The 25,728-nt window shown below is 39.0% G+C and overlaps 1 protein-coding gene across 7 annotated transcripts in view; it reads right to left on the bottom strand.

The window, feature by feature from the left end:
- MAST4 (microtubule associated serine/threonine kinase family member 4) overlaps window positions 1-25,728 on the bottom strand; it is a 595,073-nt gene that overhangs the window by 415,278 nt on the left and 154,067 nt on the right. For all 7 annotated transcript variants that reach the window (XM_033179737.1, XM_033179738.1, XM_033179742.1 and 4 more), the window contains exon 2: window positions 21,283-21,436. In XM_033179737.1, coding sequence (XP_033035628.1) covers window positions 21,283-21,436 — 154 coding nt within the window. The remainder of the gene's footprint in view (window positions 1-21,282; window positions 21,437-25,728) is intronic.

Here is a 25,728-nt window from a genome sequence, read left to right as displayed (position 1 = left end):
CTCCCAGAAAGTTCACACCCACCACTAACCTGGAAGGAGGGACATTCTCACCATTTTACCTTCCCCTGTATCTAGTAAAATCTCTCTTGCTTAATCTCACTTCTGGGTAAATACACAAAGGAAGTAAAAGTAGGGGCTCAAATAGATATCTGTATTCCCATGTTCATAGCAGCATTAGTCACAATAGCCAAAAGGAGGAAACAACTCAAGTATTCATGGAGGGATGAATGGATAAACAAAATTATATATATATATAAACAAAATTTTATATATATATCAATGGAATATTACTCAGCCTCAAAAAGGAAGGTAACTGACTTGTGTTACAACATGGATGAACCTTGGAGACATGCTGAAAGAAATAAACCAGTCACAAAAGGTCAGACATTGTATTAAGAGGTGAAGCCAGCTGGACTTCCTGGGTTTAGTGGGGACTTGGAGAACTTTTCTGTCTAGCTAGAGGATTGTAAACGCACCAATCAGTGCTCTGTGTCTAGTTAAAGGATTGTAAATGCACCAATCAGCACTCTGTAAAATGGCCCAATCAGTGCTCTGTAAAATGGACCAATCAGTAGAACACAAGCGGGGCCAAATAAGGGAATAAAAGCTGGCCACCCAAGCCAGCAGCAGCAACCGACTGGGGTCCCCTTCCACACTGGAAGCTTTGTTCTTTTGCTCTTCACAATAAATCTTGCTGCTGCTCACTCTTTGGGTCCACACCCCCTTTAAGAGCTGTAACACTCACCACGAAGGTCCGCAGCTTCATTCTTGAAGTCAGCGAGACCACGAACCCACCAGAAGGAAGAAACTCTGGACACATCTGAAGGAACAAACTCCGGACACACCATCTTTAAGAGCTGTAACACTCACCACGAAGGTCCGCAGCTTTCTTCTTGAAGTCAGCGAGACCAAGAAACTACCAGAAGGAACCAATTCTGAACACAGTATGATTCCATTTATGTGAAGTATCCAGAATAGTCAAATGCATTCTTTCATAGAAAGTATAACAGTGGTTTACAGGGGCTGGTGGGAGTGAGGAATGGGGAGTTCCTGTTTAATAGGTACAAAGTTTCAGTTTGGGATGATGAAAATATTCTGGAGATGGAGAGTGCTGATGGTTGTACTTAATGCCATTAAATTATACATGTAAAAATAGTTAAATGGTAAATTTTGATATATATATATTTTACCACAGTGTTTAACCTGCCCCCTAATCCCTTGCTTGGCCAATACCACTGTACTTTATAGAGGAAAAAATAAGGAGATCCTTTTTGTTGTCCAAAAGGATGTATCCACATTAACTATACCACCACCTGCTTTTGCAAATTATACTTTATAACATAAGCCCTCCCAATCATTTATAAGTTAGAGGAAATGAGCTTTTAAAGAACCTGTCAAACTTAAGAAATGAAGAAGGGGCAAAGACCGGAAAGAGTCACTGTCTAAATCTGGACAGAATTCATGACTCAGCAGCCATCACCCTAATTCCATTGCCATCAAAAGATTCTTCTTCTCTGCCCCATTGCTCACTCCTAAACATTTGTTCCCTCATCGTCATGACTGTCATCCTCACGGGCAATTACAGCTTCCCTTATTCATCTTCAGCTGTGCTCCCACAACAGAGACATGGTTCCCTTCATCTTCCACTCACATGGGTGACTGACTTCCAATTTCTTGTCCTCACTGCAAAAGAATGACTGTACCTAGACAGCATCAACAATGCTGCTAAATCACTCTTCTTAATGGCATAAATGAATACAATTTGAGAAACCAACAGATCTGTGACCAGAAAGTGCAGAAGTTCACTGACTCCTATATTGAACTGCTATTCTAGCCTTAAAAAAAAAAAAAAAAAAAAAAATGCTGTGTGTTTACTTACACAAGGGAAGTCCAAAGCAGAGCCTTGACTATAAGTGCTTAAAGACATCACTGACTACTGACCAGTGATCTCCAACTGACAAGGAAACTGAAAGCCGGACCAAGAGCACCTGCAAGTCTTTTGGAAGACTGGTTCTGGGAGTAGGGTGATGCCAAGAGGGCATCAAGGTCTTAATCAAGATTGTAAGACTCAAATATTTTTGCTAAACTGTTTTTCCACAAGACTCAAATCCACCAGAGATGCCCAATTTCACTTTTTAGAATATTATCACCAGCATTCCATACTTAACATAGAATGCCAACACCACATTGCTAACTATAAAATTTGCCTGGTGAGCAAGTCAGAGCATCACTGTGAAAGGAAGCTCCTAGCAAGGGGTATGGGTATCAGAAGTTTTTCTTTCAGGCAAGCCCAGACAGACTAAGTACCTGACAAATGTTTTAAGGAGTCACTAAAAAGCCCAATTCCATGCTGTGAGAGAACTAGGGACGGGTGAAAAACGATAGAACATACATGTCTACAATACAGAAATCAAAGTCTTTGAACAAACCGTGAGGCTATGGAGCAGAAACTCAAGCTGCCACTGCCACTGTGAACCAGAGCTGCAGTGTTCAGAATAATTTTTGGTATGGGTAATATGGCAAGGTGATTCAAAGATGAAGTCATCTTTTCACCCTCAATCATAGATAGCCACCCTGTTACTCTTGCCATGATATCAAAATGCTAACACATAGTTTATTTTTAAATGGAAACACATTAAAGTCAGACTTAAAGAGAAATATATCTGACCTTTCTTTTACTTTCCCTTAACTTGTTCCTAAAAAAAAAAAACAATATTTCTTCTTATCTACCAAGATTATCACTCTCAGTCAAATTCTAATAAGGGCAGATATTAGAACCAAATTAATACATGCGACAAAGCTTGGTAAGCTATAATGTTTCTATCATTACAAGCATATCACTGCCTTTGGGCTTACCAACACCCAGCAAATTCTCCCATTCTGCAATAAGGCCCAGCCCTGGCCACCAACTCCCTGTTTTACCCAGACCACCAACGCAGTTGTCCTTCAGGTAGCATTTTTCTGGATTTAAAATTCTTATCAAAAAATAAATAATGGTTTGGTCCCAAACTCCAGTTGCAGAGACCAAAGACTAATGTGACAACTAAAATTGATTTTTAAAGAAGTATTAAATAGAGCCTACCCTAATGAAAACATGGTAACAAGATTCTGACATCAAGCAGCGTTGCTTAGAATGAATGTCTGCCTGAGTGAGGGCACCCAAAGAGGTGGGTGGTGGCGGTGTCTGCGCAATGCTGGGCAGAGGTCAGTGTTAACATCTGCAATCTGGTCTCCCTCGATTCACGTATTGAAATATAATTCAGTAGAATGAATTGCTAGACATGTCTAACCCCCCTGGGAAATGACAGATATTGATGAATGCTGCTGGCAAGATATATGGAAGGAAACGGCAAATAAATAGAACCATTTTTTCTCAGAGTCATTTTGTGGATATGTGGAACAGCTGCTAAACTACTTGTCAGCTCCCTCTTCTGTCTTCCTCTCGTCCTCCCTCTCCCCAGCTGCCTTATCTATACCTTTCTAAAACCTCCCTGAGGACCAGTACCTGGCCCTCTTTAAAATAATAATCAAATGAATAAGAGTCATCTCTTCCTCCTCCCCATCACACTGTGACTTCTCAATCCAGTCGGTGCAACCCTAAGATTTCACTCCATCTAAATGTGTTCACCTCCAGATCCTTGAAAGACCCTTAATTTCTAAACTTGTAAATCAAACTGTTGATTTCACATCTATCACCAAAGGTCCCAGGCATGAGGTTTAAATCCTAAAATCAAACCCTGGCTACTATCATGTATCCACCATGTGACTTTGGATAGGCTTAACCTTCTAAGTCTCAGTTACCATAAACATGCTGTACAATGATGATGATACCAATCTTATGAGGTGATGAGAATTAATTTAGAATGTAAACAAAGAACCTATCATACCATCTGACAAAAGGTCCAAAATAAATTATTACTTTTTATCCACTCTACTTTTCAATGTTAAACAGCTCCTCCTGGAAACAGTCCTCCTCCTTGTCATCTTCAGATCAGATCAAATTCTCTCCAGCACTGAGAACTTGGAGCATACCCGGTTCTTGTTCCATCCACCAGGTGGACTCAGGAGTACGGAATGGAAAAGCAGTCAGACATCAGTTTGCATCCTCCTTTCACCATTTAGTAGCTAGAGAGCCCCGGATAAACAACTTGATCTCTCTGAGCTTCGATTTCCTTACCTCTAGTGATGACGATAGTAGGTAACACATGTTAAAGTGCCCAGCACAAAATTGAACACACAATTTGTGCTCAGTGATAGTTCAGGTCCCCCTCCACGATGCTTTTACCTATTCTGGCACCACTGGAATGGAATCCACAAGTAGGATTCAATGCCAATGGTGCCAACCAGGAAGGCTACTACCCTTACCTTCCCCCATCACACCACCCACTGCTATGTGTGGGTGCACATGTACAGAGTGCCATTTATTTATGTATGCACTATGTTCTACTACACTGTAACTTGTGCATCTCATCTGTTTTTGTAGCCCCACGTCACACCTAGCTCAATATCCTGCATGTGAAACACACTAGACTTTACAGAACCAGATGCATAAGTCTGTGTGTACTGACTTTCCATCTGTCTCTCATTTAAATTTCCCCCAAGGATCATATTTTTCATTATTATTTAGTTATACATTGCCTAGAAGAATATTTAAGTTTGGCTCAAGTGTTTGTTTTATAATGACAACAATAATGAAGAAAACTCAGAGGCCTTAAACTTGATATGGAGGAGACCGTGTCACTTCTTACAGCTGTGATTTTCTCTTCTAAAAACCATCTCAAAAAGAGTCTACCATCTCCACAATATAATGTATATTTTCAAGGTAAGCTAATTAACCTCAATACCCCAGAGGACAACTTATATTTGATATCTTACTTCTTGGAGAAATTATGAATCCTACTCAGTGACACTCTTTTGCTCACCAAGATGCTTTGATGGATGCCCTCAAATGTCACTGGCAACCCTGAGACACAGAACATTTCTGACAACCACCCTACATCTAAACAGTTATGACAGAGGCTAAGGAGTTGGGGACCAGTAGTTTTACAAGAGAAACAAAAAGAACAAAAGCCACCATAGAGGTGACAAAATAAACTCCGTATCACAACCTATGCAGAAACTTCCAGACAAGTCTAAATTTCCTAACAGGTTCTCTATTTTTACAAGGAAACTCTTACATACAGTCTAATTCACATAATCGTGTATTTCACAATCATGTAATCATATCTATTTCTTTGGAACACTTGCTAGTTCCATGCTAGGTCTATTCCAACAGATTTCAAATTCTTTCTCAACAACAATATCTATGTATGTTACCTGAAGAATGTAATATTTTTGTCTTAAGAAATGCTTGTCAATATCGATCAATGAATAAGAAATCTAGAGCATAACCATAAAATATTTCCTCAAAAATACCATAGTGCATCTCCTCCAGCGCCTTCAAATGGCCATTTGTTAAAAGTTCCTACTTCTGAAGTGAAGATCTCAGTTAGGAACTGGGTAACCTGCTCTCTTCCTCCCTTATGAGGAAAGTTAATGCCCACTCTGCCTGGTTTCAAAGCAAAAGGATCTAAGAACCATTGTTATCCAACCCTGCATGCTGAATTAAATCCTAACAAAACACCAATTGCTTCACAAAACAATGCCCTTGTTTTTAAGATGAGAAAAGTCAAAGCCAAGATTAGCATCATGACTGCCTCTGCACTGCTTGAAAATTAATGGTAGGTGTAGGGTTGGAATTCATCCTTTCCATTTCTGGTCTATCAATTGTCAGTTGCCGCTGACAACTTCTGAAAGCTCGGATGACATGAAGTAGCCCTGAACTCCAGGGTCAATGCTTCATGTTTTACGGTAATAGTTTTGCCAGCTACTTAGCATTCCTACTTAGAGAATTCAGCCATGCTTATGGGGAATCAGTGGGCTGAGTTGGGGGAAGGTAGTGTTTTGGTTGCTCCAATCACCCTCCAAATGGTCATCTCTCAAGCTTGAAAGCCAGGTCATTTTCTTGTAGCTATTTCATTAAATGCATTACATCTCCCATTATTTGATCCACAAAGAAAGCACTGTGACTATTGAAGGCATTGTAATAGGGCAAATGCACACAAACTTTTAGACATCAAAGAGTACAGTATATCATCTATCAGAGTTGCTTGGGGTTGTCTGCAAAGATGGTCCTGACTCCCATGTGACTAAGCAGCTACAGGGGGAAAACACACACACACACAGACACACACAACACACGTGCACGAAAAGGATATTGAATGAATGTCTATGTATAATGCCTCTAAACACTTGCCATTCATACCATGCCTGTACCTATGAGACTATATCTGATAACTCCTAGGCACAGAACCATTCCAGTATTTATTGATAAGATGGCCAGATTTAGCAAATAAGAATACAGGATGCATACCTATATTTAAATTCAAGTAAATTTGAATATATATGCTCCTAACATAGCACTGGATACTAAAAATATTATTAGTTGCTACTGGGTATATACCCAAAGGATTATAAATCATGCTGCTATAAAGATACATGCACACGTATGTTTACTGCAGCACTATTCACAATAGCAAAGACTTGGAATCAACCCAAATGTCCATCAGTGACAGATTGGATTAAGAAAACGTGGCACATATACACCATGGAATACTATGCAGCCATAGAAAAGGATGAGTTCGTGTCCTTTGTAGTGACATGGATGCAGCTGGAAACCATCATTCTCAGCAAACTATCGCAAGAACAGAAAATCAAACACCGCATGTTCTCACTCATAGGTGGGAATTGAACAATGAGAACACTTGGACACAGGAAGGGGAACATCACACACTGGTGCCTGTCATGGAGTGGGGGGAGGGATAGCATTAGGAGATATACCTAATGTAAATGATAAGTTAATGGGTGCAGCACACCAACATGGCACATGTATACATATGTAACAAACCTGCACATTGTGCACATGTACCCTAGAACTTAAAGTATAATAAAAAAAATTATTAGTTGCTTATCTGAATTAAAATTTAATTGGATACCCCATATTTTATCTGGCAATATAAGAATTAGAAATGCACAAGGCTTTGCTTTGAGGATACAAGGAAAAAGTCCTCAATAAATTTATAAACTAGCAAACAGAATGATAGGTACACAAATAAAAAAATTAAAAGTAATCTATCTTTCAAGAAAAGAATAACGTAAGATGGTATCAAAGGAGAGAGAAGTGGAAGAGTCAGCAAAAGTAACATGACGGTATTTGGAACGGAATCTGAATGTAGAAAAAGGTCTTAAAGATTACATGTTTCATTATCAGTTTATACACCTAAGAGGGCAGGGGTACAACAACACTCATAGCCACAGGTATGTGCGTGATGTATTATTCCCCACTTTGTTTAGTGTTATTTACATATACACCACTGCAGCCAAAAGCTAGCAAAATGGAGCAAAACCAAAATAAAACACTTAGCACTGAGATTCCTGGCAACCAAGACAAAAAGAGAAACAGTGGGTTTACTCAGCTGTCATTATTTAACAAAAGAAAGAATTCAAATTATGAGACCAATCTAAACCCTTTTTTCCTGATCTGAGCACAGATAAACTTGTTTCAGAAGTTTTAATAAAAGGTCAATGACATACATAATTATTAACTCTCCTTCAGAGTAACTTAGGGCAAAAATACAGGCCATCCTACATTATTGGAACTAAATAAAAACCAAGGGTGCAATGCAGTGTGTGCATGCATACATATAAACACATAAATGCCCATGTATGTTACTTACATACATACATGCCTCTTCTTTACACAGACTGGGAAACTGGGAGCTGCACAACCTTATGCAAAATCCTTCTTGAAGCTGGATTGGGTGCAGCATTAATAATTTACAGCAGTCACAATTTGTCTTAGTTTGTGCCTCTACAACAAAATAACAGAGACTGGGTAATTTATAAAGAACAGAAATTTATTTCTCACAGCTCTGGAGGCTGGAAGTTCAAGATCAAGGTGCTGGCATGTGGTCTGGTGAGGGCCTTCTTGGTGCATCCTCGCATGGCGGAAGGAGAATGAATGGCAAGTTCACCAAATGCTGCTGTGTAAAAGAAGCCTCTTTTAAAAGGGTCTCAGTCCCATTCATGAGGGAGCAGCCCTAGGATAGCCTAATCATCTCTTAAAAGCCCTACTTCTAAATACTATCAAACTGGCAACACTCGAATTTTAGAGAGGACACAAACCATGATACGATTGCCCCTGTGTTCTTACTCAAAGAAGGAAACAGACATTTAAGTAATATCATTCTCTCTTTTACAAGTCAGCAATGAGTTAAATGCAAGGAGGGGACTTACCCTCTGCTCTCCCTTCAGGCTTAGGTCTGATTCAGATGCCTGAGACAATACTGTCAAAGAATAGAGAAATTATCTGTCTAGGCAGACACAAGAAAATAAATTTAGCCCTCACAATGTGAGGTGATTAAGTACTTGAATGACAATGGAACATGACAATGACAAATGTGGGCTACCACCACCAAAGTCATTAATATATCAGAAACACTAATTTTTACAAATCTTTCAACTTCCCGGTTGGTGGCATTTGCATTTCTTTACCTCTCTTTTTCCTGTGGAACTGACATAAAGTCAGCATCATTTTCAGTTTCTATCTGGGAAGTTAAAAAAACTTCTACATTCCCAGTGGCTTTGATTGGCCACCAAAAAATGAGCTGTAAGCAAGAGATGAATGGCCTGAGTGTGCTCAAGTGACAGGACACCTACTAGCAGCTCTAATAGAGGCAAAGGTGGGAGTCCTCGCGCAGCAACAAATAAAGCCTGTGTGTGTGCACAGGGGTTCAAGGGAGGGTGCAGGGGCTGGAAAATGAAGAAAACCCATTTTCTACAAAGACTTTCCCTCCCTCACCACGGTAGCTAAAATTATTTACTACTTAACTCAAAGGGACCTTGAGAGTATAGGATCCAACCCGCCCACTTGGATGAAGAAACTAAGAGCCAGCAATAAAGGCTACTTAGAAGTTGACTTGGGACTAGAATCTGGACCTCAGATCTCCAGTTCACGTTCTTCCATTTACACCCTGAAACAGTAGTATAAGATGGCAAGACGCTGTCTCTACCCAGGCAAATCACTTGCTTTCTTTAAATTCTGTTTCATTTAATTCAGTGATTCCATTCTCTCTCTGATCTATATCTCCCACTCCCTACTGCATCGCACCCTACTACTCTCTGCCTCTGTTGTCCAGGGGATTCATGTATAGTGCAGTTTACTAATTCCAGTACACGAGCAGTTAGCACCTCATTAGTACTACAGTTTGTATGAAATAAGATGTCACTGGCCTTTTACTTTGGAACCCAGTAGTATATGTCAAGCCACATAGCCTTTCCCCATGTTTCCTATAAGAGGGTAAGATCTTAAAAAAAAAAAAAAAAAAAATTGAAACATGAAGAAAGGGAAAAAGTACAAAATAGAAACTGAAACATCACCAGAAGAGCCAGTTACCTATGTCCAGCTCTGTAAATGCGTTCCAGCGTGGTGTGAAATGGCACCACCCACCATCTTCTTACCTTTCCCAACCTTACTTCCTCCTCCCCCAGCAACTCAAGGACACGAAGTGTGAGATTTACTAGTTCGTACTAATTTTCCAGTATTTCAATAAATCTTTCACACTGTTAACTGTAATATAATCAAGTCATTGTTTGTGGCTTCCTCATCTCTACTAAAGACTCACAGAGGAGCTAAAGCCGCTTCACCTCTGAGGGTCTACAAATACAGGGAACTGAGAAGATGAGCTTGGATCAGTGTGCTTTTCAGACCCGAAAAGAGCACAGTGCATGAAGGATAGGAAAGCCATACCCAGACGCGCCTGGGCCACAGTCCATCCTGTCAGAAAGAAAGAGAGTTCGGGGGAAGTACTAAAAGACAAAATTAAAAAGCAGTGGAAAGAAAAAGGAATATGATTATGCCTCACCCAAAAAGCTCAACACCTTGATAACAGGCTTAAAAAAAAAGCCCTGAAATCAGTTTCTTATTCTAAAGGGAATTCTAAGAAGAAAGCAACTTAAATTTTTAAGATATGGATTCAATAAATTAATCATGTTTCCTAGAGAAGGACCAAAGCCCATTATTTGTAGAATCACACTAGAACCTAAGAAATGAGCACGGGAGTGGGGGGAGGAAGCCTTCTGTTCACAGATCCTGTTATTCTGTACATTTTTGGTTTAAGTTTCTTCATTAGCCTAACTGGCATACAGAGCTTCCTGATAGAAATATATTTACACACAGGCCTGGCACAGTGGCTTATGCCTGTAATCCCAGCATTTTGGGAGGCCGAGGGCGGGTGGATCACGAGGTCAGGATATCAAGACCATCCTGGCTAACACGGTGAAACTCCGTCTCTACTAAAAATATAAAATAATTAGCCGAGCGTGGTGGCGGGTGCCTGTAATCCCAGCTACTTGGGAGGTTGAGGCAGGAGAATGGGCATGAACCTGGGAGGTAGAGCTTGCAGTGAGCCGAGATCGCGCCACTGCACTCCAGCCTGGGCGACAGAGCGAGACTCTGTCTCAAAAAAAAAAAAAAATTTTACACACATACAAGTTTTAAATTCATGCCAGCAAAAACTTTAAAGGACTACTAGACATCCTCCTCTCTGGTGTATGTTGAAGAATTCCAGTTACTGGGTTTGGTTTGCCACATTTAACACACCCAGCCAAAGGTCCAGATAGCCAACATATTTTGCAGCTGATAATGGTTTAGCTGTATCTGAGTATTTTCCTGCCCGAGTAATCTTGAAATTCTATGTCAACAGTGATTGAAAGCCCACGTTACCTTTTGCTCTGCAAAGGGGGCTTCAAGCATCTTAAGAGAAACTGGGCCTCCTATGGAAAACATTAACTAACTCTCAGGACCAAGTGTTAAGTTTTTCAAACTATCAGGTACGGAACTGTAAAACTGATCTCTGAAGTGCCCGATTTGCTGACAAAGCATGGCTCCCAACACTACCCAGAGCTCAGGTACACATCAAAGCAAACAGCCCAGTCTCTCATCTGCCCCGGGTATAAGAGAAATGCTTTTGATTCTTAGAGTCCTCATTCAGGTTCTTTCCTTAATTTTCCCCTCATGCCTGTCTTGTCACCTCCTGGGAAGGCTTCCCTGGTGCAAAATGCCTGAAGGAGAGACTTGGGCTCCCAACAGGCTGCAGCCTGACTCTGAACAAGGTGGTGGCCACTTGGCAGTTTCTAAGTGGCAGGTGACCTGGGTCTGGGAACCACCATGTAAGCCCGTTAGAAGGGCAATGACTCATCGATAGACCATCTGCATGGGAGATGAGCTCCAGCAGAAGGCTCCCTGACAGAGAGCCACTGGGAGGCAGCATCTGCCAAAGGAACTCGCTGACAGCTGCGCATCCCATTAAGTCGAGGTCTCATGAGACCTTCCCACTCCTGACAAGGAGGAATTGCAACACTTACAAAAATACATCAAAATAGTCACACCTTCTATCTAGAACACCTAGATAGCAAACAAAATATCCAGGATATAAACTGTCATAGGAGCAGTAAAGACAATAAATGGTTTTAAAGCTTCTTAAAATCATGCATTGTCACTGGGAAGAAGATGCTAACAGAATTGCCTGTTCATTGCCTGGTGACTCAAAAAAATACATCGAGACATTCCTCAGCTTAAAAAGCTATTACTGATGAACTACACAATTTTTTAAGTTCTAAAACAACACTAGAGTGACTCAAGAGAATTCTTGTCCTTAGTTATGTGCCTTCAGCATAGCGATTTTATAAATACTAAGAACTAGTAAAACAAATACCAGCAGGATGTTTTTAAGTCAGTAAAACCTTAAGTGTCAATTCTTTGTGGATCCGGGCTTTTTCTGGTTGGCCAAGAGCCAAGAACCCAAATTGGGAGTATCACAAGAGAGCACATCATGAGAATTATAAAGATTCTTTGCCCTTTAAAAATTTCAAATGGCGCCAAATTTCAAAACATCGTCATGTACCGCGTAATGTTCTGGTCAACAATGGACTACACATAGGAGGGTGGTCCTGTAACAGTATAATACTGTATTTTTACTGGACCTTTTCTATGTTAGGTATGTCTGATAAATAAATACTTACCATTGTGTTACAGTTACCTATGGTATGCAGTACAGTAACATGCTGTAAAGATGTGTAGCCCAAGAGCAATAGGTTACAGTAGGCTAAACCAGGTAGGTTGTGTAAGTATACTCTATGATGTTTGTATTAGGAAATCACATTCTCAAAATGTATCCCCGTCATTAAGCGATGCATGACTATATTAACATTTCAGTCACCCTTCAGGGGCTGGTTAAGTCAAACTCAGTTCACCCACCGCTCGCTCCCCAGCCCCACCATGCACCCAAGTCCCAGCTTCTAGTCCTCTTTCCAAATTCCCACTGGCTTTGGCTCGAGCCCCAGAAATATCCCACCATGGGCACTAAAACTGCCTCTCATTCCTGTATAGCTCAGGTCCACCTTCCTCACCACTCTTATGAATGACCCTTGACCAGGCCTCTCTCTGTTTTCTGGAACCAGTATACCCAGTACATGAATTTCCCTGGTGCTTTAACCTTTTGCACAAACACATAGACCGCCTTCACTTTCAATTCATGATCTCAGACTTTTAATGGGCTGTCAATGCTTTCCAGAAATCCTACTACATTTATAGCTTCCCTTCTTACTCTTCAAGACTACGTTATACCTCCTTCTCTTCTCAATTCCCATATAACCCTCCCAACTGCAACCCTTCTCCCCATGGTCTCTCATAATGCACTGAGAAAAATGAAGCCACTAAATCCAGTAACTCTCTGCTTTTTTTTAAAGCAAATGAAAAAAGGATGAGTTTGCGTCCTTTGTAGGGACATGGATGCAGCTGGAATCCATCATTCTTAGCAAACTATCACAAGAAGAGAAAACCAAACACCGCATGTTCTCACTCATAGGTGGGAACTGAACAATGAGATCACTTGGACTCGGGAAGGGGAACATCACACACTGGGGCCTATCATGGGGAGGGGGGAGGAGGGAGGGATTGCATTGGGGAGTTATACATGATATAAACGTCATGCACATGTACCCTAGAACTTAAAGTATAATTAAAAAAAAAAAAAAAAAAAGATTACTGATACAACTTTTTTAATTATCTCATTTTGATACAATTATAGATATACATGCAGTTACAAGAAATAATACAGAAAGATCCCAAGTACTTCTCTTTACCCAGTTTCCCCAATGGTAACATCTTAAAAAACCTTAGTACAATATCACAACCCAAGAACAGATATTGACACTGTCAAAGAACATTTCCATCATCACAAGGATCCCTCATGTTGCCCTTTTATAGCCATACCTACTTCCCTCCTACCTCATCCCCTCCTTAATCCCTGGCAACCACAAATCAGTCCTCCAGTTCTATAATTTTATCATTTCCTCCTCTGAAGATGCTTCTCTCCTTCTGTGGTTCCACAGTCCTACTTGACATACCTATTTAGTATGTCTCATCGGGCATTTCAAACATACTCAAAACGGAATTCATGACATCCTGTGTCTTTGTTAAAATCTGTTTCTCTCCTAGTCTTTCCTGACTTAGTAAGTGCCCTGCTCCCCCTATCTCTTATCTAGCTGAATGCTGACGCAAGGCCAGCAAAGGCCATATTTCCCTAGCACCCCCCCAACACACACACACACACACACACACACACACACACGTGCACTTTACATTCATCTGTGACCAGGTGATTAGATCTTTCTAAAAGAACAGGAATGGAAATTAGCATGTCTCTTCCAGGCTGGGACTTTTAAGAAGTCAGAAGGGTTTCTCGTCTCTCTTTCCACTTCTACCAACTGGAAACGGGGTACCTCAAGGCTATTAAGAAGAGCAAAACCAGAAGATAGAATGTGGGTCCCTGAGTCACCATGGGAGGAGAGTTGCCTATGAACCCAAACATTTACTTTGAACTCTACATGGAGCAAGAAATAAACTACTATTGTGTTAAGCCACTGATATTTTCTGGTTTGCTTATCATAGCATGTAGCATTATCTTAACACACACCATTTTTATACAGACATTCTTTTGATGGTGTTACAAAACTGAAGAAATCTAGAGTGTATAGGAAAGTTTAAGTTGTATTTAAGTGTGACATTTAGTAAATACCGAAGCTACCCATAAAACAGCCATACTTTATATAAATTATCTTGAATCTGAATTATTTCAGACTTGCCCACTAAGCTAAGGAGGCTTTTAGGATGAGAAACCCATTGGGTACTACACAGTAATTAAAAGCAACAGCTTCCAGGTTAATTTTAAAGGAAAGAATGTTTTCTGGGATTGTGTTGTTCCTTTCTCGCTTCAAGTAAAAAAGTAACACTAAAAAATGCCTTTTTAAAAATTTTCAGACGTTATTCCAAATTGATTTCCATAGTCCAAAAAAGAAAACTCTCTTAACTTTCTTCCCAAGATAGAACGTCATGATTCTAACAGCTTTAAAATTCTAGTTTATATTGTCTGCAAAGCTGATTTCTTATTATTATGTGCATGTTATACACATATATAGATTTTTGTCTTTCTTTTACATTCCACCAACCCAAACATTTGGGGGGAAAAAAAAAACTCTCTTCATGGGGAAAAGCAGCACTCATTTTCTGGCTATTAAGGCTGCAACATACATCACAGCTGTAGAATGCAGGACAAAGATTTGGGGCATGCATTTGCATATCAAGAAGCCAGGATTCAAGATCCCGAGATTCTGTCCTTCATTCTGCAGCTTCCTCACTGTGAGCTGTCAGCATATTACCAACAATATCCATGCCCAGACTTAAGGGTCTGTATAACAATTAGAATAATGCTCCACTTCCTCATCAGGGGGCTCCAAAGCTCAGTCAATGTTTACATGAGGCTTCTAGGTGCCTATTTAGCAAACTGTCGACCTTCAAGACAGGAAATACATCAGCCTCCAAAATAAAAATCCAGGCAGTAATGTGCATAGTAAGCTCCAGGTCTATTGTTTAAATGCCAGTCCTACAAAAAACGCACTGGTTATTTTCTCGTCTTTAATCTAATGCCCTTAGTGATTCAAAAGTTTAGTTAGGGAGGAAAATGTGAACATTTCAATCATGAGTGTCTATGCATAGTGAAATTATGGGGTTTTAGGCTTTTTCATTATAGTGTTTTGTATTTTCTAAATTGTCTACATTGAATACATATTATGTTGAAACTTAAAAATAGTTAAATTTTACTGTAAAAGATTTTTTTAAAAGAAGCTAACTAGGATAGACTGAATTATCAGTTCCAATTCTTTACTCCTCTGGAGTAACATTAAAGTCAGCTCTCACATCCAGATTCAACTAACTGTGGATCAAAAATATCTGGAAAAATATAAATAGTGATATGATAAAAATAATACAAATGTTAAAATACGGTACAGCAACTGTTTACAGAATATTAATATTTACACTGTATTAGGTGAAATAAATCATCTAGGGATGATTTAAAGCTTACAGAAGGATATGCGTAAGTTACATGCAAATACTACACCATTTTATATAAGTGACTTGAGCAACTATGAACTTCGGTATCCTGGAACCTGGGATCTGTGGATACTGAGGGACAACTGTACATACAGTCATGTATTGCTGAGCAGAAAGGACACATTCTGAGAAATGTTTCCTTAGGCAGTTCCATCATTGTGCAAACATCATAGGATGTACTTTCACAAACTCAGATGGTGTAACCTACTATGCAACCAAACTACAGGGTATATAGCCGATTACTCCTAGGCTACAAACGTGTAGAGCATGCAACTGCACCTAATACTGTATGCAACTGCAACACAGTGATCAGTATGAGCATATCTAAACATGGAAAGCTACCTTAAAAACACAGAATCAAAGATAAAAAGTGGTATGCCTGTATAGGGTACTTGCCATGAATAGCTTGCAGGAATAGAAGTTGCTATGGGTGAGTCAGTGAGTGGTGAGTAAATATGAAGGCCTAGGACATCACTGTAGGCTTTAGAAACACTGTATACTTAAGCTACGCTGATTTTAAAAAAAACATTTTTCTTTAATAATAAATTAACCTTACCCTACTGTAACTTTTACTTTATAAACTTCTTAATTTTAAACTTTGACTTTTGTAATAACACTTAGCTTAAAATACAAACACATTGTGGAGCTGTACAAAAACATTTTCTTCTTTATATCCTTATTCTATAAGCTTTTATTTTTCTATTTTTTCTTTTCCTTTTTAAACTCTTTTGTTTAAAAACTAAGATACAAACACCTTAGCCTAGGCCTACACAGAATCAGGATCATCTAGACATTACCATATAATGGGAGTTTTTCAGTTCCGTTATAATCTTATGGGACCACTGTCACATATATGGCCCATCACTGACCAAAATGACTTTATGTGGCGCATGACTGTACCTGCATCCTGGCCAAGGTATCAAAGGGAAGTGTGCTTCTACCCCTTGACTCTGGGCTTGACCATACCATTTGCTTTAGCCAATATGAAATTAGCAGACATAACACCAGCAGAAACTTGAAATGTGCCTATACAGGAGAACTTGCTCTCTCACGCTTCTGTCTTTCATAAGGAGATGATGCCTTGGTAGCTGCTGGTCTAAAGAAGACAGACACATAGAGCAAATCTAGCCCCAAACTGCATCCTGGAACCAAGCCCAGTAGGGCCCAGAGTGACCTACAGCCAACCCCCAACTGACCTATAGCCATCTGAACAAGAAAAAAATACTTATTGTTGTCTACCATTGAGATAGTTGCAGTTATACAACATTACTGTTGTTGACTGATACACCACCAAATGCCACAGAAAAACTCAGGCTCAAAAACTATCCCATGGATTAAGCTGCAGGGTATAAAAAAGGCCATAGCATCCTTCACTTGCCCATTTTTAAAGACAACCTACTCAACCATCACTCCAGTTTGAGAAAATTCCTTAGCAGAAAGTAAGTATTTTCCTCCTCCTCATTAAAGACAGATGCTCCTCATCTTACAGTGGGGTTACATCCTGATAAACCCATCAGAAGTAAAAAATATCCTAAGTCAATAATGTATTTCATACCCCACTAAACTCAGCATAAAGTTGAAAAGTCAAAAGCCAAACCATAGTAAGTGGGGGACCATCTGTATATAATTATTTAATTACAAATATAGTAAGTCTTAGGAAGTATGAGACACTATGAGACCATTTAACAATGGGATTTCACATTAATATATTGTGAGTCTCTTTCAGTATTAAAACATATTCTTTATAATATGACTTTTAATGTTTACAGTTGTTTTCCATTTTATATGCATACCATAATGTTTAATCAGTATTCATTTGCCAGCTATTTAGATAATATGAAATTTTAATTATTATAAATGGTGCTGCTTTAAATATAACTAAAGTTAATTCTCTTGACATATGACTATTTCCTTGTGATGAATTCTGAGAAGTCGAATTTCTGGGTTAACCAATGTGTGAATTTTAAGGTGTTAAATATGTACTAATTGCCTAGTTTTACTTTATTTTTACAATTAAATGACTGGGAGCCCTACAGATTGAGTTAGCCACAAATTCCAACTGAGTGAATAATTTTCCCATCTAAGATTCACTCCAATTAATACTGCTGGAATTAAGAATTTATTTAAAACCTAGGTACTGAATATGCTAGGAACAGTGTAGCAGTTGTGAGCATGAACTCTGGAGCCACGATGCCTGGGTTCAAATCCTGGCTTTGCTGTTGTGAGAACTGTGACCTCAAGGAAGTTACTCAACCTACCTGTGGCTCAGTGTTCTCATGTGTAAAATGGGCTAACAGTGTCTCCCTCATAGACACATAGAGATGTTGCAAGGATTAAATAAGTCAATAAATATAATTCCCTAAACATAATGCCTGCTACACAGTAAGCTTTTAATATTAGCTATCATTATTCGGGATAAATATATAAATTAATCACAGATCTTCCTTTCAAAAAGCTAAAAGTTTAGTGAACCTTATCAAGGATAATTGGTTGGCAAAACTGTCCAACTATAAACCAAAAATCTTTGTTTTAAGGAAAGTAGAATACTGCCAAAGAAAAGATCCTTGGATTAAAACAAAATAAAACCATGAGAAGGTGGTCAGTCGTTAAGTAACAGATTAGATCGGGTATGGGCCTCTGATGGAAAAACCAGTATGGCTTATTTTAAGTTTAGCAACAGGGTATGTCCCAAGATGAGAACACATGTAATTATTTAGTTACCTAAAACTAGTGGAAAACACATTTTTTAAAGATCAGGGAAGATGCTGTCTTCTCTGTGCTCCAACACCTGACACTAGCCCGATATGACCACAGTGCCTAACACAAAGTAGCAAGCCAGTCGATCAGGGTACCAAACTCATTTCCATGAGTCCATGCCACCCATCAACTCCAAATCCCCCCAAATTCAATTAGTTATGCACATAATACTAACAGCTGCCTGGGCTAGCTGCTTTGTATATATTATTTCATTACATCTTCAGCTAAACTATATAGAGGAACAATTAAAAATTGGTTTTTTTAATATTCTAATATAATTTTCAAGGAACTGTCTTCAAAAACAGGTTGATGTTCAGTGGATTTTTTTAAGCTCTTCTAAGTACTATTAAAGATTTTAAAAAATTACCTGACCAAAGATTTAGTTACCAAAAATAATTGTGTAGCAAACTAATTGTCTAAGGATAGACTTGCTAGAGCTGTTAAAATTATGACAAGAGAATCAAGTCCATCTATTTATTTTCAAAGCTAAAGGCCAAATTTCATGTTTGAGATTATATATCTGCATCAACAGCCACACCCATGCATTATTTTAAAGCTTTATGTAAACTGCTTTAGCAAAAGTGGATAGAACAATTACTGTCCCTCCTATCAGTCAAAAATAGTTGAATCAAGGTTAGTCAATTTCCTAAGTGCAATTAATAAATAAGGGGATGAGTCTTTTAACCTTTAAGATTTAATTTTCTTACCTATAAGAGTTAGAATAATCTTTGGGATCTCCTACTTTAAAAAGCAAATAGTCTGCATTTACCAAATGAAAGCAAATAAAAATATCCTAACAAGCATTAGAAGAGCATCAGTAAACTCAAGGGAAAAGATTTGCCTTAAACTGCAGCAATTTTTTTGATGAATTTCTCCCCCTTGCCCTGAGGTAGTTTGGCCCTTTGTTCTAGCAGAGTGGCACACTGGGTCAGATGTCCCAGACTCCACTAATCATGTGGCAGTAGCACTTCTGTTCTCAGAAATTTCATCTTCAAAAAGCCAAAATCATAGTTCTCCAAGAAAAAAAATGAGTAATTCAACTTATTTTCCAGGCCATTTTTAAACTGGCAGACAAAACCATCACATGGAAAGAAAACACTGTTTAGGGATTTTAAGAAACAAAGTTCCCTGAAAATATTTGTATCTAGAGGAAAAAGTACTCTGATGAAATAACGGAAATCTAGCTTCCAGTAATATAGTTAATAACGTACAATTTTTAAGTAGTGAGTTACTTTTTAAAAGCTCGGTTTTAATTTAATCTGGCTATTTTGCAGTAAAAAATAATGTGTGAGTTTTCTGGATTTGAAAATTTCTCAATTTTAACAATGAAATTTAAAAAGAGGTGAAAGAATTGAACCAATACTTCACAAAATACAAATAATTGTCCAATAAGCCCATGAAAAGGTGTTCTACATTATCCAGTCACCAAGGAAACATAAATGAAAACCACAATGTGATACATCCGTATAACACTGAAAATGGCTAAAATTTTTAAAACTGGCAATACCACAGGTTAGCAAGAATGCACAGCAATTGGATCGTTCATCCATATCAGGAATGTAAAATGGTACAATTTTAGAAAACCATTCGGCAGTTTCTTTTCTAATTTTATTTTTATTAACAAAGAATAATTTATACATATTCATGAGGTACTAGTGATGTTTCAATCATATAATGTATGATCAGATCAGGGTAATTAGCATATCCATCATCTCAAACATTTATCATTTCTTTGTGTTGGGAACATTCAATATCCTCCCTCTAGCTATTTGAAATTATATATAATTGTTAACTACAGTTATCCTACAGTAGTATAGAACACTAGAATCTATTCTGACAAAGTTAAACATATGCTACTAATACACGCAGCAATATAGGTGAACCTTAAAAACATCACACTGAGCAAAAGAAGTCAGACACAAAGGAGCCCTTGAGAAAGTACATCTAATCTATAATGACAGAGAAGATCGATGGCTGCCTAGGGCCAAGGATTTGGCATTGAGGGTGGCAGTAGAGGGTTAATTTGACGAGGAAGAGCATGGGAAACATTTTATATCCTGATCACGGCAGTCAACTGAGGTGTAAATTTGCAAAAATCCATCCAAATGGAAACTTAAAATTGGGGATACTGGCCCGGCACGGTGGCTCACACCTGTAATCGCCGCACTTTGGGAGGCCAAGGCAGGCAGATCACCAGGTCAAGAGATCAAGACCATCTTGGCCAACATGGTGAAACCTCGTCTGTACTAAAAATACAAAAATTAGCTGGGTATGGTGGCGTGTCCTGTAGTCCCAGCTACTCAGGAGGCTGAGGAAGGAGAATCGCTTGAACCTGGGAGGCGGAGGTTGCAGTGAGCCGAGATCACGCCATACCACCGCACTCCAGCCTAGCAATGGAGCGAGATTCTGTCTCAAGAAAAAAAAAAAAAAAAAAATTGGGGATATTGTCATTGTATGCAAATTATATTTCAGCAAAGTTTATTAATAAAATTTTCAATTTAACTGCTTTCTGGATTGGATAACATTTTTATGAAATGGTCTGCAGAGGCAGGCCCATTCTTGTTTTTTTTTTTTTTTTTTTTTTTCTGAGACGGAGTCTTGCTCTGCCGCCCAGGCTGGAGTGCAGTGGCCGGATCTCGGCTCACTGCAAGCTCCGCCTCCCGGGTTTTACGCCATTCTCCTGCCTCAGCCTCCCGAGTAGCTGGGACTACAGGCGCCCCCCTCGACGCCCGGCTAGTTTTTTGTATTTTTTTTAGTAGAGACGGGGTTTCACCGTATTAGCCAGGATGGTCTCGATCTCCTGACCTCATGATCCGCCCGTCTCGGCCTCCCAAAGTGCTGGGATTACAGGCTTGAGCCACCGCGCCCGGGCAGGCCCATTCTTAAGCAGGCTGATTACATGTGGAACTCTGGGGCCATGCAGGACCCTGTAAAGAAACGCAATTCCTTCTCTCATCCAAGCCACCACGACTCACCAGTCAGGGCTCCTCCCAGGCTCCCTCGCCTTAGCTGTCTTCCATCCTCACTCAGCTGTCTTTTATACTTCAGTGATTTTCCATGGCCAGAAGCCACATCTGGGTTGCTGCATTTCCGAAACGGCATGGGTGGAGGGGATAATAGGTGGTCAAGCTGCAGAAAGAGGAAGAATGGCATCACTGGCTAGGGCATCAGCACAGCCTAGAATGAAAGACCAGTCCAGTCATTCACACTTTTTCTTCCTTTCTTCTCCTTCTCAAACCCCATTCGTCCAATCCCATGTTCAATTTTGCTACCTTAGAGAATTCAGAATTTCATTGTCACATTTCCATCCGAAAGAGAGTCTGGCTTGCTGCAAAATCTCAACAGCAGTGATTTTCAAACTGTGGGTCACAGCACATTAGTGGGTCATGAAATCAAGTTTGGTAGATTGTGACTGGTGTTTTTTAATGCAATAGAATAGAAATTATCAGCGTCCAATGAACAAAGGGAAAGTATTGTTTCATGAAATCTTTTATTCAGTTATATGTGTATGTGTGTGTATCCTAGGTCACTATATAAAATATGTCTTTCTGTACATGGTCTCCCCCAAAACTGAAGATTGTCGCTCTATAGAGAAGCAATAGATCACTCTCTTTAGTTGGTTACAAAAGAAAATTCACATATTGCTCACAAATATATGTGGTACAGGAGAAAAATTTCTAAGCACCCTAGCCCTTAATGGAAATCAATACATCCCTACATCACTTTATAGCTTTTTAAAAGAAAACCTGTCACAAGAATCAGAGAAAGCAAAGTCACTTCAAGAGACAGCATTCTACAAAAGAATCCCTTGTGTCACAACACTTATTTCAAGATCTGCCTGTTTTTATAAGAAAGCCTCTCATAATGGAGCCATACCATCTAAAATGTTCACCTTCAAGTAAGTACATATGAATATGTGTCTAAGATAGTTGCAAAGGACAAAAATTTTCATGTACACCTACATAAGTCCAGTTAGTTATTAAAGATCCCTCAAAAAAGTACATAAAAAGGTTAACTTTGCAGAAATTTAAAAACAGAAAAGCCAAGTAACATTTAAAGCTGAGCAACTGAGCAAGACCCTGCCTCAAAAAATAAATAATAAAAAATAATTAAATAGAAATAAAATAAAAACTATTGCATGAAAGGAAATTTGATCCTGTTTATGAGCAACCCTTCCCAAGTTAGTTAAGATAGAACAGACCTCATCTGCTCAGCTACTAAGAGATTCCCCTAAGCATAACTGTATTAATTAGTAAGACCTAACACCTGGATTTCAAGCACTTCTCTGTAAGTACCATCTCACACTCATTGCCGGTCAGTATTTTAGTGAGAGGCCGTTGAAGAACTGGCAGCCCATCCACTCCAAGATCAAAGCCAGATCAGTAGGAAAAAGGGACTCCAGAGTGCACTTGGGAAAAAGGAAAAAAAGAAAAAAGAAAAAAAAAACCCACACCCTTTCAAATGCAGAGCTGAACTTATCACAAGGTATTTGCCAAGGGCTGCTGTTCATTACTTCAGTGTCCTATTTAGGAGGGCCTCCAAGGAGAAGTTTCCATATAGCCTCTAGAAAATGCAGAACCAAATCACTGAGTTCATCTAGAGTCAGATCATTAAAGAATGTGGAGGTTATTTTTGCCTCCTTTTTGGCTCAATTTTGTGCTCAATACCCCAATTATTTTTTCTGCCAATTTTTAAATTTCAAACTTTTCAGAAAAGCATTTGCAACTACAGAAAAGTTACAGGAACAGTAAACACCCATATTCTCAATGGTGAGTTGTTAACCTTTTGCCACACCGCTTTTGCTCTCTCTCCCTCTCTTCACACATGCACGGTGACTGTTGGTTGCAGGCAGTAGGATTCTTCACTGCCCCACCTCCCAAATACTTCAACATGCCTCTTCTAAGAACAAGAATATTCTCTTAAGTTCTCCTATCCTATATTCCAGGTAGTCTTATAAGGTGTCTCAAAGCTTCAGTGAACAAAGTAAAGTATAAATACTAGGAAAAATGTAACATTAAGATTATATCAGGTAGACTTAACATTAAAAAATTTACTTTTACATTACAAGACAAATTTGCAGCCACAAGGTGGCAATGTGCCATAGACATTGAACAAAATGTCCCATAATAGCTACTATTTAATAGTCCCAGTAAATGCACTAAGAATGGATGCCCACCCTGTGAAGCAATCAAGCAAGTTAGGGTCCATTCTACTTAGTTATTTTCTCTTAATTATGAGTGACAGCTGCATAAAATACAAATATTTCTCATGTAATATTTCTCATCAGCATCTGCTACTTATTTTTCACCAGAAGTTAAAATTTTTTCAGCTTGTAGAATTACAGTTAATTACTCTGGGGAAGACTGTTGTATCACAAATTCACAGAGGGCAGAAAAACAAGCAGAGGAAAGAAGATAATTCCTACATAGGAATTAGGTTATTTTCGTACATATTTCCAACAAAGCCATAAAAGACGTGAACAAATGTGGAAGAAAGAGAAGGAAATCAAGGAGGAAACAGAAAAAAAAAACCTAATTCATCACATATCACACATATATAGACATGAGCTATTAGTCCACAAGCCAAGGTTTTTCATCAAAATCACAACCCCAAGAAGGGAGTATTATTTTAAATCTGGGAAAATTGAGGCAGTGAACTGTGAGGGCTGCAAATGTTTCAGGCACAGTATGAGCAGAAAACCTATAAGCACAGTGCAATGCTCCAAGATCCCATTTCCTCTTCACATCCAATCACACTCCCAACAGGGCTCTCTCTGAATAGATCATTTTTCCAAATTTGCTCTGTTGTCAGTGGCTTTACTATTCTTTCTATCATTAGTCAAAGCTTCTCAAAAATGGTCCACTGCAGCCCTGCAATTTATTTTTCATTTTTTGTACTGAATCAAATACTCATCATCCCTTTTAAAACACTTCATCACACCCTAGAGCTTATGGTAGACATCAAACATGCCAGTTTGGACTTTGTCCTTTAAATGATTCCATTTTAATGTTTTCCAGTGTTCCCAGACTCCCAAAGTCTTCATACTACAAGGAGTTGAACTAAAGACAGAGGCTGTCTTGAAACTTTCACTGATGTTCAAGGGCATCTAAGCCTGGGCGTGATACCCTTGCTTCAGATACTTGTGGTTCCTCTCCCTAAGCAGGCTGTGTACTCCTGGAGGGCCAGGCCCTACTCTGTGGTCACCTACATGCTGCTGGCCACAAAGTATCCTCGATTGAAATAGCAACAAGTCCTTACCTCATGCACCAATAGTAAATACTGATTTATAGTGACTGGATTTGCTTAAAATTTCCTATGTTAGTTCTTACAACCTCCAACAAGAGCCATAGAAAAGCTGGAAGAGGTTCCTTTAATATTACTGAATGCAGAAGTCAGACAGGGGCACAGCATATCACCTTCAAGTGAGGGATGTATACCCACTCTTGCTAGCAGTTTATCACAAGAAACATTTAGCATCTTAAGGGACAAAAGGTGTATAACTAAGGTAAGTGTGATGCAGAATTGAAAGAAAGTTTCCAAAACTGTCAGTTCTATAGAAATGCTGATTACCAGAATTTCATACCTGTATTTTCTATATTTACTGCCCTCACCCATTATATGCTGTTTTACAAATTATCAGGCTGAGGAAAAAACAGATCCTCCACGATGACACTGTGGCTTGGCCATATCAATGAAGATGAATTAAAAGCACACAGTTAACATTTAATAGCAATGTATTGTATTCTTGAAAATCACAGAGTAGATTTAAGTGTTCTCACTCCCCAAAAATGATAAGCATGTGAGGTAATACATATGTTAATTAGCTTGATTTGGCCATTCCACAATACATACATATTTTAAGACATTACAATGCATATACATATGTAGAATTTTTCTTTTTCAATTAAAAGAATAAATTTTAAAAAGTAAAAATGAAGGCACATCATTTACAAGCCTCGATCTAATTTTGGTTAGTGTCTCCGCCATCACCATCACCATCATCTGCAAGTATGGACCACAGATTTCTTTATCTACGGCTGTATGCCCTAGTAATACCATCCGTCTGTAAAAGGCATTTTAGAACTGTCCACAAACACAGAACTTTCAGCCTCTTAAATGACAATTTTCTCCAACCTCATTTTCAGACACGTCTACTCCCAAGCACATGGGTTCTGTAATTCATAGTTTTTAAATATTAACAGTGGTCATATAAGCAGAAAGAGAAATTTCCAATTTCAGTAAATGGCGATTCTGTTTTCTCTAGCTACTCATGTCACAAAACCTTTCAGTTGTTCTTAACTTCTCTTTCACACTCCATATCCAACCAGTAAATCCTCCAGGCTCAGCTTCCAAAATACATCCAAGATACTTCACCATTTCTATGCCTACCACCTTTGTCCCTGCCACCCCCTTCTCTCTTG

This window comes from Trachypithecus francoisi, unplaced genomic scaffold (assembly GCF_009764315.1).
Source record: "Trachypithecus francoisi isolate TF-2019V2 unplaced genomic scaffold, Tfra_2.0 Lachesis_group2, whole genome shotgun sequence".
NCBI lineage: Eukaryota > Metazoa > Chordata > Mammalia > Primates > Cercopithecidae > Trachypithecus > Trachypithecus francoisi.
This window is presented reverse-complemented; position numbering and strand designations above follow the sequence as displayed.